The sequence below is a fragment of the Tyto alba genome, unplaced genomic scaffold (genome assembly GCF_018691265.1).
Source record: "Tyto alba isolate M040663 unplaced genomic scaffold, T.alba_DEE_v4.0 Super-Scaffold_26, whole genome shotgun sequence".
NCBI classification, from domain to species: domain Eukaryota; kingdom Metazoa; phylum Chordata; class Aves; order Strigiformes; family Tytonidae; genus Tyto; species Tyto alba.
The window spans coordinates 4,037,826-4,053,258 of NW_024881300.1; the positions used below are offsets into that span (position 1 = coordinate 4,037,826).

At 36.1% G+C, this 15,433-nt stretch overlaps 1 protein-coding gene across 3 annotated transcripts in view; it reads right to left on the reverse strand.

The window, feature by feature from the left end:
• Positions 1-15,433, reverse strand: part of NFATC3 (nuclear factor of activated T cells 3) — a 72,701-nt gene that overhangs the window by 23,763 nt on the left and 33,505 nt on the right. For all 3 annotated transcript variants that reach the window (XM_042797425.1, XM_042797424.1, XM_042797423.1), the window contains exons 4-7: positions 5,135-5,334; positions 3,723-3,895; positions 2,791-2,931; positions 329-384 (exon numbers count right to left, since the gene is read on the reverse strand). In XM_042797425.1, the coding sequence (XP_042653359.1) occupies positions 329-384; positions 2,791-2,931; positions 3,723-3,895; positions 5,135-5,334 (570 nt within the window). The remainder of the gene's footprint in view (positions 1-328; positions 385-2,790; positions 2,932-3,722; positions 3,896-5,134; positions 5,335-15,433) is intronic.

Genomic DNA, 15,433 nt, shown 5'->3' on the forward strand with positions numbered 1-15,433 from the left:
AGCAGTTTGGATCACTAAGCTTTTGAAAAAAATTTTAATGCACTGGAAATTATTTGTCATCTTAGCAAAATTATCTTCAGTTTTCTTTTTTCAATTTTCAACTTATTTTTTCATTGCTTTCACAAGCACATTATTTCCAGTTCCTTCAAAGCATCATCTTAATGGCTATTTTATAGTATTAAGCCAATTTAGAAGTCTCCAGTTGTCTGAATCATCCACTGATCTACTTTCTTTACTAAATGAAGTCTAAAATTTCAGAACAATGGAGATGTCTCGTTTCTCATTTTAAAACAGAAAGCTTTCTAAAGTAAGAAAAATTGTTTCTCACCCCTTGACATTTTTCCCTAATTATTTTCCCTTCTACCTCCCACTGAGGTCGTCCATCTGTTGAAAGAAATTTACAAATAATTCAAGCAGAAAGCATTTTCTAAGCCACTTAAATACTTAATCTTAAAACTACTTACATACTTAATATAAAACTGCATTTATTTTCAGTCATAAAGAGGCCATTCAGCTGACAGAGATAAATTGTAAACAAAGTGTACAATATAGAAATGCTTCAGGACTTTCAACACTACAGATGTTGTCTGCAAGTTGACTGCTGTGCAGAAATCTGCATTTTAACAGAACCTGCTGATTACATACAGTTAGATTTAATTCCAAAGGAGGCAGTGTGTATTGCAAGTGTACAGAGGGACTTCCTTCCCCATTTTTCTAAATACATTTTGGAAGGGTAGTTAAATTACTACTAACACTTGTGATTATTCAAACATGCTGATGACAACCTAGAAGGCACCATGTGAGAGATACCGTATGCCATACCTCCAAGCACATACCCACAGGTTATACCTTTAAAACAAACAGCCTCCCCTGAACCAAAAGACCCCATAGTTCCAATAGCAGGCAAGTTGTCTGTGGCATGTGAGGGAAGTAAATCACCTGGGTGAACCCTTCCCTGCTCTGCCCCAGCATAACCCACTATCCTTCATATAACGCTCAGTTTGCTCTGTTACTGGGTTTTGTACAGGTTATCAGGGAAACCTACTGTCTAGCAGCAGTACTTCTTAAAGGCATTCAAGTTGTGTATCAAAACACATTATTACAAAAAGCTTCCCATTTATGTTGTATTTGCTAATAAAAAAAAAAAATCCCACTTTTTTACTTAGTTGTATAAGGAAATAATATGTTGTAGAAGAACTGGACTTGGTTTCAAACTTTTATTTTTATTGATTTAGTTTTGCTACTGTTTTCCCAAAGTTCAAATCAAGTATTCAGGTTGCAGCAATGATAAGTTAAAATTTTATGCTCTCTATATTAAAGGGACAATCCAGGAAGAAAAGGAACACTATGTGTTAAGACAGCTTGTCCTAAATTTTCAACTATTTTTCATGCATTCCTGGTTATGTAATAAATATTAAGATAGAAACTTATATCCGGAAGAGCTACAGAATGTTACAGGATCACAAAGGAATTAACTGAACATCTCTGAGTGACATGCATGTATGTACCTGAGTTGTGTGTGTGTATGCACACCTGTGTATAATACAAAGCAAAACCAAAGAAAACTTGCTAAGCATTCATTATATCTGGTTGTAGTAAACTAAATAGGAAAACTATCTGATAAGGGTTTTTTTTTTGGTATTAAATTCTTTAGTTTGTGGAGTTGCATCTTTATGAAAGTGATAGCAGAGAAGATGAACATGAGTTTAGGAAAAAAAAATTTTTTAAACCTGTACTTACATATAAAGAAAGATATTTTAGAAATAGTCACCCAAAATCTGCAGGTTTCTTGCTTACTTTGAGATGCTAATTCCTATACATTAGACTGAAAAATTGAATCTACCACCCTCCCAAAGAATAATTTATTTCATTTCATGAGATCAGTATAAAGCAGTTAAAATTTTTCCACAGATTTCACTGCATGAAAGAAACACTGTGGCTTTAATACACCCAAACTGAAACGCATGTCTGCAATATAATTTTTAAATCTGCTAATATACAAGCGCAAGCCCGCTGTAGTTCTCACCCATGCCTAAGTGTTGCCTAGAAGGCTAAACTTCGATTCTAGAGAATGAGAATTATGTAATACAACTGACTACGCCATTTGTGATTTCTTGGCAGTTAAATACTTGACCAGCTTGTTAAGTACAGAAATGGTTAATACACATACAAAAAGGTTGGTCACAGCACTGCATATTGCCTCTATTTTACCTCCCTGCACACCTGCCTGTTTATAGATGCACGAGGCAGGCACAGCTGAAGCAGACACTGCACACCAGATCTGAGCCAGATCTTGAGACTTGTTAAAAAATGCATCCCTTAAGAGTAACCTGTATAGAAAATCTTATACAAATATATAGGGAAAAAAATCAGTAGTGTTTTCTAACTAATATTTATTTAATTAGGAGTAAGTCAGTTCCTATACAATGATTAAATCAGATGTAACACAATGATATCAATTCCAAATAGTACATTCCTATTAATTCCCATTGTCATGTTGTCTTTGTTTTTTGCAGTAAGAAAGAGAAAATACATGGTATCGGCTGTCAACAGCATCTTTCAAATACACACAATTCAAAGTTAGTTAGCCTGTAATTGTCTTCCTGGATCAGAAGTACTATTTCAATAATAATTGCCAACCAGCATATAGAACATGTCCAAACTGCAGTTGCAGATTACTACTCGTGATTTAACTTTTTTCATTAGTTAAAAAACATCCTTAATTCCTAAATTCAAGATCAAGTAGTGTTCTTTGTTTTGTTTTCAAGAAAAAAAAAATATAGTATTTACCTTGTCCTTTTTCAAAAAATATGATTTTGGATTCTGGAAGAAAATTGGATCCTGTCACCACCATTTCATGGCCTCCATTTACTGAGCAGCTATTGATGCTGTATTTCTCAATCTGAGGAAGTTCTTGAGCAGATCGCTGAGCTGTAAAATAAATTAAGGGAAAAATTACTATTCACAATTTTAATCATAATGACATTTCTTTTATGATCCTAACTTGAAGAATCAGGGGTGAAACTGAAATGACCGTCTATTCACATATATAAATTATATTTGTATATGATTTATCTTTGTTTCTAAAATTCTGTTGAAATTATAATTACAGAAAAGAAACGCCAAAAAGCCATGAATCTCAACAGTCTCTACTGTTACAACAAATGAAATTTTTAGTTTAGGAATATGAGTTTAATAATTACTTTAGTATTTTATAGACAAAATGAATTGTAGGAGAAATTCAGATTAAGGTCATGTACAATTCCTTCGTGCCAGCATTTAACAAATTAACTCTCGAGAAGTTCAGCTGTTCATTAGATAATACCGTATAAAGACAAGTAATGCTATAGACCCTTGTAAATGACATGGTATTACTTCTTCCTGAAACGAATATTTATTTTCACTGAGATATACCAGCTGCCTCTTCACATATACAGGAACTACTGAAGCTGTTAGCTGTGTGACTGCAGCATGAGGTTTAAAGCCTTAACCATTGTTTCTTCCTACAAACCTTCAGGTTGCCACTTGGCAAGTACCATCTTAAATAAAAACATAATAGTTTTTGGTAATCTACCTCTCTACATACAATGCTTTTGACACACACTTGTCTTACTTACATATTTATATATATAGTTCTGACAATAAATACTGTCAGAATGACAATACTACTGACAAATATAGAAAAGATGAGTATAAATTACGTATAGTTAAAGCAATCTTACAGCATTCAACAGGTATGGAAGCAGTCTGCAGAGATAAGACTTTTCCACTAGGCTGTGGGATGTGAACACGAAACACAAGCCGTACTCTGGTATTCTTCCTTCCAATATCTGTCTCTCCTTTACGGAGCTCTATATCTGAATTGCGAAGTTTCAAAATACCAGCACAATCGATACTGGAGAGAGGTGAGGACGGGTGGATCAGAAGAGAAACGGAAGAAAATTAATCCAACTATTGCCAAAGTAGATCCTGTAAGCTTTTATTTTGTTAAAGAAGAGTGTTTTATTCCTCCCCCACCCCCGTTATGCGATTTTAAATGTCTAAGATTAAAAGTTCTGTTAGTGTCAAAAATGGCAGCAGGTATGCTGTTGAAACTTTTTGTCTTGTAAATGTCTAGCTGCTGCTTTTTTGAACCTTTAAAAGATCATGTGTTTGGCACACTGTTTAACCATCAAAGTTATTTAACATAATAAACATCATTTACAAGGAACGAGACCTATATTTAGTTCTGCCTTGGGAAGGACTAGAGAATGACAGAGGCATAGCCATCAAATCTCAGCTACCCTTCCCCATACCTCATCTGAGACACACGTACTTTAATCAAGTAACATATATATGTAAGCTTGTGAGCAGTGTTGCACATCATTGTGGGTTCAATGGAACTGGCATGAAGTCTGCAACTAGGAAAACTTAAGCTACCTTCAGAAGTCTACATAAGAAATAAATGCGCTACATGAACAAATAATTGTGCTTTACTCTGTTCACTGACCCTCCAGCTGAACGGAGCAGTTTAATCATTGCTGTAACTAACCACTGAACTATTATTTAGCCCATTCTATCTAGCAAGACCTGAAAAGTCGGAATAACACAGCTGCTAAAAATAAAATTAGAAAAAAAAAAAAAATTCCAAATAAGGAAAAGGTCTCCAAGTCTGCCAGAAATTAAATCACCACATTCAATCAAGAAACAAACAACTAAACTGTAAGATGGTATTTCCATAGGGAAAAAAAAGTCTGTCCTTGTAAAATCAAACCAAAATTCTAACAGCCAGTGACCCACATGCAGTTCTACAACTGTGGAGCCATATGTATGTATGGATTGTATGGGGAAGCAGAATCCCAGAACCATTCCTCTATCTCCCTGCCAATCTTACAAGATTCCCCGTCCCTCTACTTTTTCACTTCTGACCACCTAAACATTGGCATATTTAGAGATGTGTCTGTCTTAATGATGAGCCATGTTTGTGGAAAATATGCTATTTTATAAGGTTTTTCTTTCATCTTCACCCAAATGGAAAAAAAAAGAAAAAAAAACACCAAAAAAACCCAAAACAAACAAAAAGACCAACCAACCAACCACCACCACAAACCCCAGAGGCATAGCAACTGAACAGCTAATTTATGCTGCGATTTACCTGGCTGACATATTATTTTCAGGAAGAAGTGGTATTTCCAAAACTTTTGTGCTGGCAATTATTATCTCTTGACTAGCTGTCGCGACTGTTTTTCCAGTGATTCGGTGCACCTGGTAGAACGCATGAGGCCTTAAGTAGCGATCATCTGCTGTTCCAATGAACATTTGGAGGTTCACTGGCTTCTCGCTGTAACCCTGAAGCTGATGAAAAAGCAGATGTAATATTTAAAGTATTAGTTGACTTTTACTGAATTTGTGTGTGCGTAATATAAATACAAAACTAGTACAGACTTAAGAGTCAAGGAGTAGAATTTAATTACAAGCTACTTCAATCTCTTCAGCCATCAGAAAACTGAGTACAGATATCCATCCCCCCAATACAAGTATCAGCAGCAACAATTACCAGAACAAATGGATACTGACATATCTTTATTACCTCTGAATTTCTCAAGGAGGAAAGAATACTTTTATCTACAGATTTTCTACATCAAAGCTATGCTGCGTTATAGGTGCATCTCTGATACTGTTTTTAATCAAAGTCAAATTATCAATTTTACTAAGATATACCTAGTTTCTAGGAATACTAAAAAAGTTAAAGTTTTTTTTTCCTCTACTATGGAATGCAATAGTGAGTTTTATTAAACCTAAGAGGTTTTGTGAATGCAAATGTATTATGTTATTACAAAGAAAATTTAATTCACAGCTAGAAAATCAACTGTGGTTTATTTTTGGCAAAGAAAATGTTGTAAACCCCTGAATTTTATAAATGTTAATTCATGCATTTTTTTTTTTAAACTGTAAGACTTCGCACCCATGCACTCCGTTGTCATAAAACCACCTGTTGCTTGAGCTAACAGGAGTATTTCTAGGCACAAAACATGTTGAAACATCAGAAAGAAACCCCACCTAACTCTAAAAGAAAAGGCTAGTTTTATGATAGCACATCAGTAACATATCATCATCCAGAAGATTAAAGGAAACAAATGTAACCAACAGTAACATGTAAATTTGCTTTAGCCACTGCAATTTGAAATCCAAAGCCCATAAAATATGTCTAACATATCCATGAAGTTTTACTTCACCTTCCTGCAATTGGCAGATTGATGTAGACTGCAAGTTACATAATTTCTAAAAAGCAATGCAACAAATTTGCAGTTCATCGACTTCAACTTAGGTTCAAAATGGAGGGAGGGCCAGACAGTCATTCTTTAAATGTGGTTTTGTCATGTCAATATTTTTGTCTCTAGGGAGAGTTATTTGGTCACACAACAATAGTATCAAAGGTCCTCACCGAACTAACACTTAAAAAACAAACCCACATCAATTTAACCTACTCACAAGAGTAATTTAATGCCAGTAGTCAGCAGTATGAAAAACCAAAGCACACCCGCAAGTCAGATGCACCACTGCAGATCCCTTGTATCTTGATGCACTCCTACTGGCCCTAAGTTTTATGTACACCAAATGAATGCCTGTTTTCTACATTCAAGTTACAGCTAAGACAGCACCTACCAGTCCTGTCGCTTTTATTAGAGCTTTCTCAATCAAGAACAGAAATTTGATTTCCAACAGCAGTCTGGAACTTTAAAGAGCCATTCTCAAAGCTTTCAGCCTTACATGAATGCTTTTGCTGAAGATGTAATACTCATTAATTAATCCATCTAGACACAACAGTGTGGCCATATTTTAGTTAATGTTCTTCCCACTTGCCCAATGAGCTTAAATGTGATCAAGAAGCAGAACAGCCAAACAGTAGACCACATAAGACAAAATTGAGCTTACTCAAAACCAGAACAACTGAGGATTGTCCTTCACCTCTTTGTATCCAGCACACACACACACACAATCTAAAATAATTACTTGAAGAGACACTGCAGACAAGCTACAGCACGTAACTTACTGACCAACAACATAAATATCTTGAGCAGCTGACACAAAAGGCTGATAGATCTCATGTATTATTTGTTACAATCACAGCGTTATGACACTGCTCTCAGGCAAAATGCCCATTCCACTTTAAGTGAATGCAGAGAAAAAAAGGAAACAGTTCAGAAGTACTGCTTCCATAGCTCTTCTGGGCTGGGAGATCTCTAGATGATTACTGCAGCAAGGACACTGTGCTGTTTTTCATGGTTGTGAAGAACTCATAATTCCGTTGTCCTCAAATCTCCTCGGGAGGTGTACACCATCTCCCCACCATCATGCCTTTAAGAGGCCAGTCCAGTTCAACTTATGTTGACTACATTTGTATTACACTGTACGCAGACAACAGATGGGGTTGTGCTAAAGCAGACTGGTTTCTGTCCTTCAACACAATGAATTCTCACCTGTCTTCCCCGATTCAAGCATGCATGGGCAAGCAGAACAAACTGACCTAATAACATTAAATCAAAAAGTCACATCTTCTCATGGGTTTAACAATCCTTACCCCTTCAGACCCTTATTATAATGAAGGAAAAATATCTGCCACAGAAAGCCAAGAAGTCTTTAGAAGTCATGGCAGCTTTTGCCCCATACAACGTCCTGTCCTATAACTGAGGTATTTCCAACTATTTCCTTACCTCATCTCATTTATTTGTGTTTTATATGTATGTCGCATTTGCAGGCTCTTGTTCTATCAACTATGTAAAATCTTTTAGTTGTCAGTGGAGTTCTCCGTACAAACCAACCAAATCCAGAAAAAAAAACAAACCAAACCAACAAAACAAACTAAACAGAAAACAACAAACCTTGATGCAGGATTCCAACATCTTTTCAAATGATTTCTTTGTATTTTCATAATTTCTATGAGTCTGATTTATTTTAGGAGTTTAAAGAAAATTTAAGGACACTTATTAGTTTAGCAGTTACGGTAGACATCTTGTCCCAAGTTCTTAAGCCTGTGACTCCACCACCCATTTTTCTCAGAGTTAAAATTAAATCTTAAAACAATAGAGCACAGCCGAAATGTGACGTCTGTTAAATGTGTTTGCTCTAATACTGGGAATTATATAAATTACAAGTCAGACCTATTCAAAAATTTGATTAACTTCCAAATAGGGTCACTGTGACAAAGCTAATTTCCAGTTAAAGCTATCTTCCCCTTCCTTAACAATGGCCATGTACACAAGAGTTCTAGAGACAGTAGTGATACGAGAGAAAGGGCTGCAGGGAGCGATACTTGCAAAACTAAGCTGTGCAGTCAGTGGAGAAATTGTCCTCCAAAGAACATGAGCTTAATTTAGTGAAGCAGAATATACCTCATGCCAGCAGCTGCTGTGAAACTCTATGGCCATATACTACACTTGAATTGCTCAAAGCCTGGTCTAACACTAGTTTTGCTTCTGTTATTCTTGAGCAAAGGTTCACCTTCCGTGCTTGCCCAGATATGCTATGGAAGGCATCTAAGTCCTCGTTTCTGCAAAGCATGTTGTGGGAGGGGAAGGTGGTGGAAAAGTCTGACAAAAAATGCCCACCCAACCAACAGATTAGTTATATATCAATAGGTTATCAGGCGCATTTTCTGTATGATGCTCTTGTGGTAAAAGCTTGTGTGCTGGTTGACCCTCTCACATCACTGCAGTACATTAGCTATATCGAAGTAGAAATTTGAAACTATGTTACTATAGTTTCAGAAGAAATAATTAAAACTCCACAACAAGACCCCACACAGTAGTACCACCTCTAGTCACTTCCCTCCTGCTTTATATAGTAAATTGAAACAAACAAGAAATTCAGTGCCGCAAAGAAACTACAAGAAAAAAAAAATACAATCCAATGGAATAAACTTTTCTAGCAATTTAGAAGAAACCTATATATGCTATAATACAGAAACATATAAGGCATCTCAATTAAAAATGGTCTGTAATAACATCAGGACAAACCTCTGATAAGATTTCATACATACTTAAAAGCCATGCTAGTGTAAACCAGTCTCAAAACAAACAAACAGGCTAACAAGGTCCTCCCAAACTATGCCAAACAGATGCTTACACTATAGCTTTGTCTCGAATTGCTTTAAAGGATCTGCAATGAAGGCCTGTTAAAGTACTTGAATGTATTTTATATATATATACACAAGGTTAGGCAGAGTAGTAGGACTGGCAAAGTAGCAGAGACTTCATAAATTTGTACTTTGCATTACAGATTTATTGCATTTATTCAATGTTTAAAATAAAAAGAGAACAACATAAAAGCAATGTAAAGCCATAGATACAACCAGTGTGTGCAAATAAATGTGGCAAATAAGTAAGCTGGGGGTGGGGAAGAAAAGAATAACCCCATCTCTCACATTACAGAGTGTAATTCAGGTCCTGATCACAGTGACAGGCATGCATAAAAAGGAAATATATCAGTCTTAAGCAAGCAATGAGCAGGTTGCTGTGTCCTCCTGTTTCCAACAGCCATATTTACAGCAAAAAGACCGTAAGCTTAATAGGCTACAGATGCTAAAGAGACAGCCTTATGTGCTAGCTAAAAGTGAGGCAGCTGGGCACTGTCAAGAAGATAATGTTGATAAACCCAAACAACTAACAAAACCTCCCCAACCTTTATCATACCAGTTTGTGCTTTAGAAACAACAATTTCCCCTTAAACCTTGTCTAAGTGAGCTGACAACTCCAGGCATGACATGGATTCTGCAAGAGTAAAATTGAAAGTTTGCTGCATGTCTGTAACTAAAGAGAAGAGTCTGCAGGGGCCAGTGAGCCAAGGGGTAGGTAGGAAGCGATCCGATAGCTTGTGGAGAAGATGCCTGCACGTCCCCTGTAATTTTTGTTACATAATCATTCAAAGCCTTCAGTGAAGCCAACATGCTGTGCCTAGCTAGCACCGCATAATTAAAGACAGCCCATGTCATACCACTCCCAGGAAGAAAGGGCAATGCTGGATTACTTTGTTAATTCACCTGAAAGTATTCCTACCTTATTTACCCACAGGTGCATTCAGCAGTTTGCTGAAGAGTATCAAAGTATTCTGAAGTTCATTATATGAATAATCCCCTGGATGCCTCTCACTACACAAAACTTTTACATAGTAAGCAAAGCAGAACTTTCTGTCCACCACACTTGGTCCCCACTGGAGACTGAACTATCACAGAATCTGAACTACCTTCCATCTCCTAGGAATGGTGTCATCTCTCCCCGAAAAGAAAGATGCTATTTGGAGCCTAAATTGCCATTACTGATGCAATACCCATCTTGTGAATAATGAAGGAGACCTACTACTCCAAATCAACTTCAAGTCAGGAAGAGTGACATATTTTGGAATCTAAAATACATTTTTTTAAGTACAGTTTTGTTGTCGTACAAAATAATGCTCATTGTTCTTAGTTTCACTGACAATGGGATGATATTTTTTGATTACCTCATCTGCTTCACACACAATTCTGCACGTTGAACAGCCCAAGCAGTTAAGTCAATATAAAAAAATTGCTAATTGTTCTTCAATAAAATTACCTGCATAATTGACTTGAAAGAATAGATACTATGTTCTGTTCAAACACCTAATGAAGCCATGATACCTGTACCTTTAGTTCATCTCAGTAAAGAATATACAATGTATACAAAGAAAGAGAGTGTCTCAAGACAGATGGTGTTTAAATTGACAAAGCAAATGCTGCAGAATCACCACAGTGAAGATGCATTACAGTAAGTTGCTACAATATCAGCCTGCCCAAGATTCAGTAACTTACAGAAAGACAGTCACTTAAACTACTGGTTGAACACTGGGTGTGTTTTCAAGTACACCTTCCAGCATTTACTCTATTAATGTGCAATCCTAGAGCTGCACACTAAAAAAAGTCACTATTATACTTAAAAAAAAAAAAATTACCACTTTCGCAGGAGTAGCGAACAGTGTGCTGTAGACAACTAGTAAGATACTGCACACTGTCACTACTGACCTCTAGAAACCCTCCTCTGTAATAGAATACTGACACACCACCCACTGCTTTGCAGAGGAAACTCAGCCAAGTTGTTTTTGTGTTTCTATATCGTTTCCATAGCAAAGGTCAGTGCATGCGTAAGTTAAACTAAAGCTGGAAGGCTAAAGACTGAAGGTCACTACAGGATAAGCCAGAAGGGCTTCATGCCAAAGCAGTCCCAGCCCTATTACTATACTGCACGCAGTAAACTCAGACATTCATGACAATACTTAATTTACAATTTTTGGCAAATAACTACAAAGAGAGTAAATTAAGGAGATACTTTTTGGATCATCAAGAAGTTGTATTTTATATTAAAAAAACATTCATATGTTCTTAATGCACATATGAAAAATACTTTAAAAAATGTGTAGCATTATAGAGACCATATAGATTAATTTGATCACTGAAGACAGCAGCATTTAAACTTGGAATTCTGTGGTAGTGGTGAAAACCTTTTCCTTGCTATGGAAAGCAAATAGGTCACATTAAAAAAAAAGAGGTTAGCATTTTTCTAGTTTACATGCAAATTATATTGGGGCCATATCTGACTCACATGTCATCAGTGCCATGCTCTATCTAAAAGAAAGCTTGCAACAAGACTTTTTTTTTTTTTAGTCTCTAATATTGAGAAGTTTTACCTCCCCTCCTTTTTGAAATGAAGAGGATTCTGTATTCTCCCTTTATTGATTCAGCCCAAGTACTACCAATCTCTGTTCAAATGTAAATGTTATTTATCCACAAGATGTGATTTAAGACCTGCAACAAGACTTGAGAAAAATATCCAACAGAAAATATACATTTCACAGTAAAGAGGTACTTATCAGGCAATACTAGTATACTTTGAAATAGTTTGCTTTTGTGAACCAAATGCCCTTTGTTTATTTACAAAAAACCCAATATCTAATAGTGTCACTGAATCCAGAAGTGATAGCAGGGTTTCACATGCCTACACTTTCAGACTGAAAACTAAGAGGGAAGGGGAAAAAAAAAAAGGAACTAAAACTTGGGGGGGGAAGTCAGAAAATCATTTCATTATCCAAGTTTTATGCTCCGCAATCAAACAATACTATGACAGTAATGACATTCAGACAGTGCCAGAACCCATTTGATTGTACATTTAAAGTAATTTTCCTGGCAAACCTTCCAGCATTTATTAGGAAATCGGCATGTTTAACCCAACTTTCACTGGGGTTTAACTCTCATGTTTCATCTTTCATGTTCCTTTTCCTTGCTGGTTAATTGAAGATGAAGACTATCAACACTTTAGTGCTCTTTCACCTTTGCACAATTAATTCACTGTTTATGGCATTACTGGATTGGTAAAGTAGGCTGATTAGAAAGAAAGCTTTTACATACAAATAGGCCTCCCTAAAAATAGGGCATAGTCTTGAAATACAAGATACATCGGGGAAAAGTTTAGGATAATCAAGTCTTTCATTCACTGAAGTTAACAACTCTATCTTCACCGAATGTACCAGTATCCATATTAAAATCTTCAGTTCAAACATGAAGAACGGGGAAGGAAACACAGCTGTGTAAAGAACTAAAAGCATTTGCTAAGCATTTACTTCAGACAGATATTTCCTAGGTTTTTTGACACACTGATATGAAATGCATGTTGTAACTAGTTATTTCCTCCTCGATAGTCTTATGGCAGCTGGATACATTTCAGTGACTTCTGTATTCCTTAGAACACCCCCCAAAGTTAAGAGGAAAAGAAGGCAAAAGAGGAGAATGGAGGCCTTGTTATGAGGAGGTAAAAAAAGATAAAGTTGTTCTCCTGAATTAGGTATTTTTACTTCAATTTTGGAAGACTGTATGAGAAACAATATGGTATAATTCACCATGAAACCTGAACAATCCTAAAGGGAAAGAACTTTCAGTCCACTTCCACAGTGTTTTATTGTTGTGGGTTTTTTTATTGTTGTTGTGGGGTTTTTTGTTGTGTGTTTTTTTTTTTTTGTTTGTTTGTTTGTTTGTTTTTAGTATTTCTTTTAAGGCTAAATTTCATTAAAAAAAAAAATAAAAAAAAGGGCAAACCATGCCTTTGAAATACTTTGTCCTCTGAGACAATAGAGATGCAACCCACAAGCTTGGAATCTTTCACACAGTAATATCAAAGAGGCATCAGTGCATGGCTTTGAAGAACCAAACTTTTTCTTCAGACATTTATCCACAGGAATTTCACTTTCAAGTGGTGTGCAGCAACTTTCCTACAGAACTCTGAAGACTGGCAGTTTAAAAGCTGAAGGGCTACTCTGCCAAGCTGCACAGCACACCTACTAACAACGACCTGGGAATAAATGCAAGGGATGACAAAGATCCAAAGGCTTTAAGATTAATATAATTTGAAATAAAGGATACAAAATGACTAAGACCAGTGGTACAATTTATCATTAATTTATCAGCATTTGAACATTTATCAACAAATCAACAATTTATCAACATACAAAGCTGTGAAAATTTTAAAACAAACCATATATCTAAAACCAAGAAATCAGAGTTCAGCTAAGTTCTTGAAAGTCAGACTGACCACAGTCATCCCTTGCAGAGGTGCAATGCATGCTGACCTGTAGTCTGCAATGGACTGTTTCAAGGAAACTTAAAAAAATCACGGAAGAAAACTCCATTCAGATCTATTAGGCAAATACCAACCACTGGCTCAGAAAGTCTAAACAGCACATGGGAATTTTTTCATTATTTCATTCTGATTTTGCAAATGTTGTAATGTTACGAAGAGTTAAATGTCTGATTTTACAATTAAATATGTGAAACAAAAACCAACATCTACTTCCCCTTCCTGAAGTGCAGTACTATTTTCTGTCACTTGGTTATTTGATATACCTTCCCATCAACTGAGAAGGGAAGTGCATATGTATCAAAAAAGCATCCTCCTTCCTCTTTTGCTAAACAAATTTATTGAATAAACCGACTTGAAGACTTTAAAATAGTACAGACCTTTGCAGTTCTGAAAAAAATAGTGAGACATAAAAGGAACAAACTTCAATAAACTATTAGGTAGTGGCACAAGTCCAATTTTAAAGGTCACCAAAGACAAACGGGTCCTGCAGAGGACTAAAGCAAACAAGTAACTGCAAATATCAGTGCCCTACTGGTCATGATACCCTACGTTTACACAACATACAGAGCATCCTTCATGGTTTAAAAACTTGGATTTCTGTTTCTGAAACCTCACTCTTACACACTCCCTACTTGCAGTCAGGATTGAAAGTGTTTTAAATACTGATTTCAGGCATTTTAGCTCAGAGTCCTGACCCATTCTACACTACCCAAATAAGGAGATCAATTCATAGCTGAAATAGTGTTAGACTAATAGTACAACTTCACAGAGCGCAGAATTGCCAGTCACATCTAACTAGCAATCACAATACCGAATCCATCTGCAGTTTGCTTTATATTATTGAAAAAAAAGTGCTATTCCGGAAATGTCAAGCCCCAGTGCTAAATTATGCTATGGACAATGTTTGAACAACCATTTCCAGGATAGAAATAGGTTATTCCAGCACAACCTATAGAAAAAACACCCCATAAATTAGTTTTACTTGGTAGAAAAAAATATCATCGCTTTTCCACATTTTTGTGAAAGCACAACTGTCATCCAGTGTGCCATTTTTAACATTTTTTCATATTAATTACTTCATTTTCTACATTGAGTACTCAAACATAGCAGATATATCAATATAGCTTTTTCTATCTCAGGGATTCTGGAGCAGAAGATGCCTAAATAGTTATCAAACTGTTCTTGAAAGATAGGTATTTTTAGATCATCATCCAAAGGTCAATGTTTTTCCCAATACAGCCCCACTACATGGTTCACCCAGGCCAAGATTTACCTTCTGCCTTTGGGATTTATTTGTGGGTTGTCACCACCAAACAACAGTAGGCAATTAGAGCTGGGATACAGCCCGCTTTCTGGTGATGTACAATAGGGGAGAATTCAAAACAAAAATAAAAATTGAAAAGTGAAAGGCAGGGAGAATGCGAAGGGTCATGAAACATGGAAAAAGCATGCTATTATTTGGCTTAGAAAACAGGGACAACTCTGATATTACACCTGTTATTCAAGTAGTTACATGTATCAGCCACACAGAAGCCCTGCCAAAAGGTAACAGCCACAGAATTACAGGCCAGGAAACATACACTCATTTAGACAATCCTTTGCTAATTTATTTTTATCAGATCACCTCTGACATGCCTTGGTTAGATCCTCTCTTGTATGTTACAGTTTCTTCCACCAGTACTCAGGTGGAGTTTGAGAGGGTTTTTGAGAACACATTCCTGTTTCAGAATTTTCCAAGTAGTTCAAAATTAGTTTAACTTTAGGTCAATTAGTTTACTTTTTCTTCCACTGCAGCTCTTCAGCCATGACTTCAA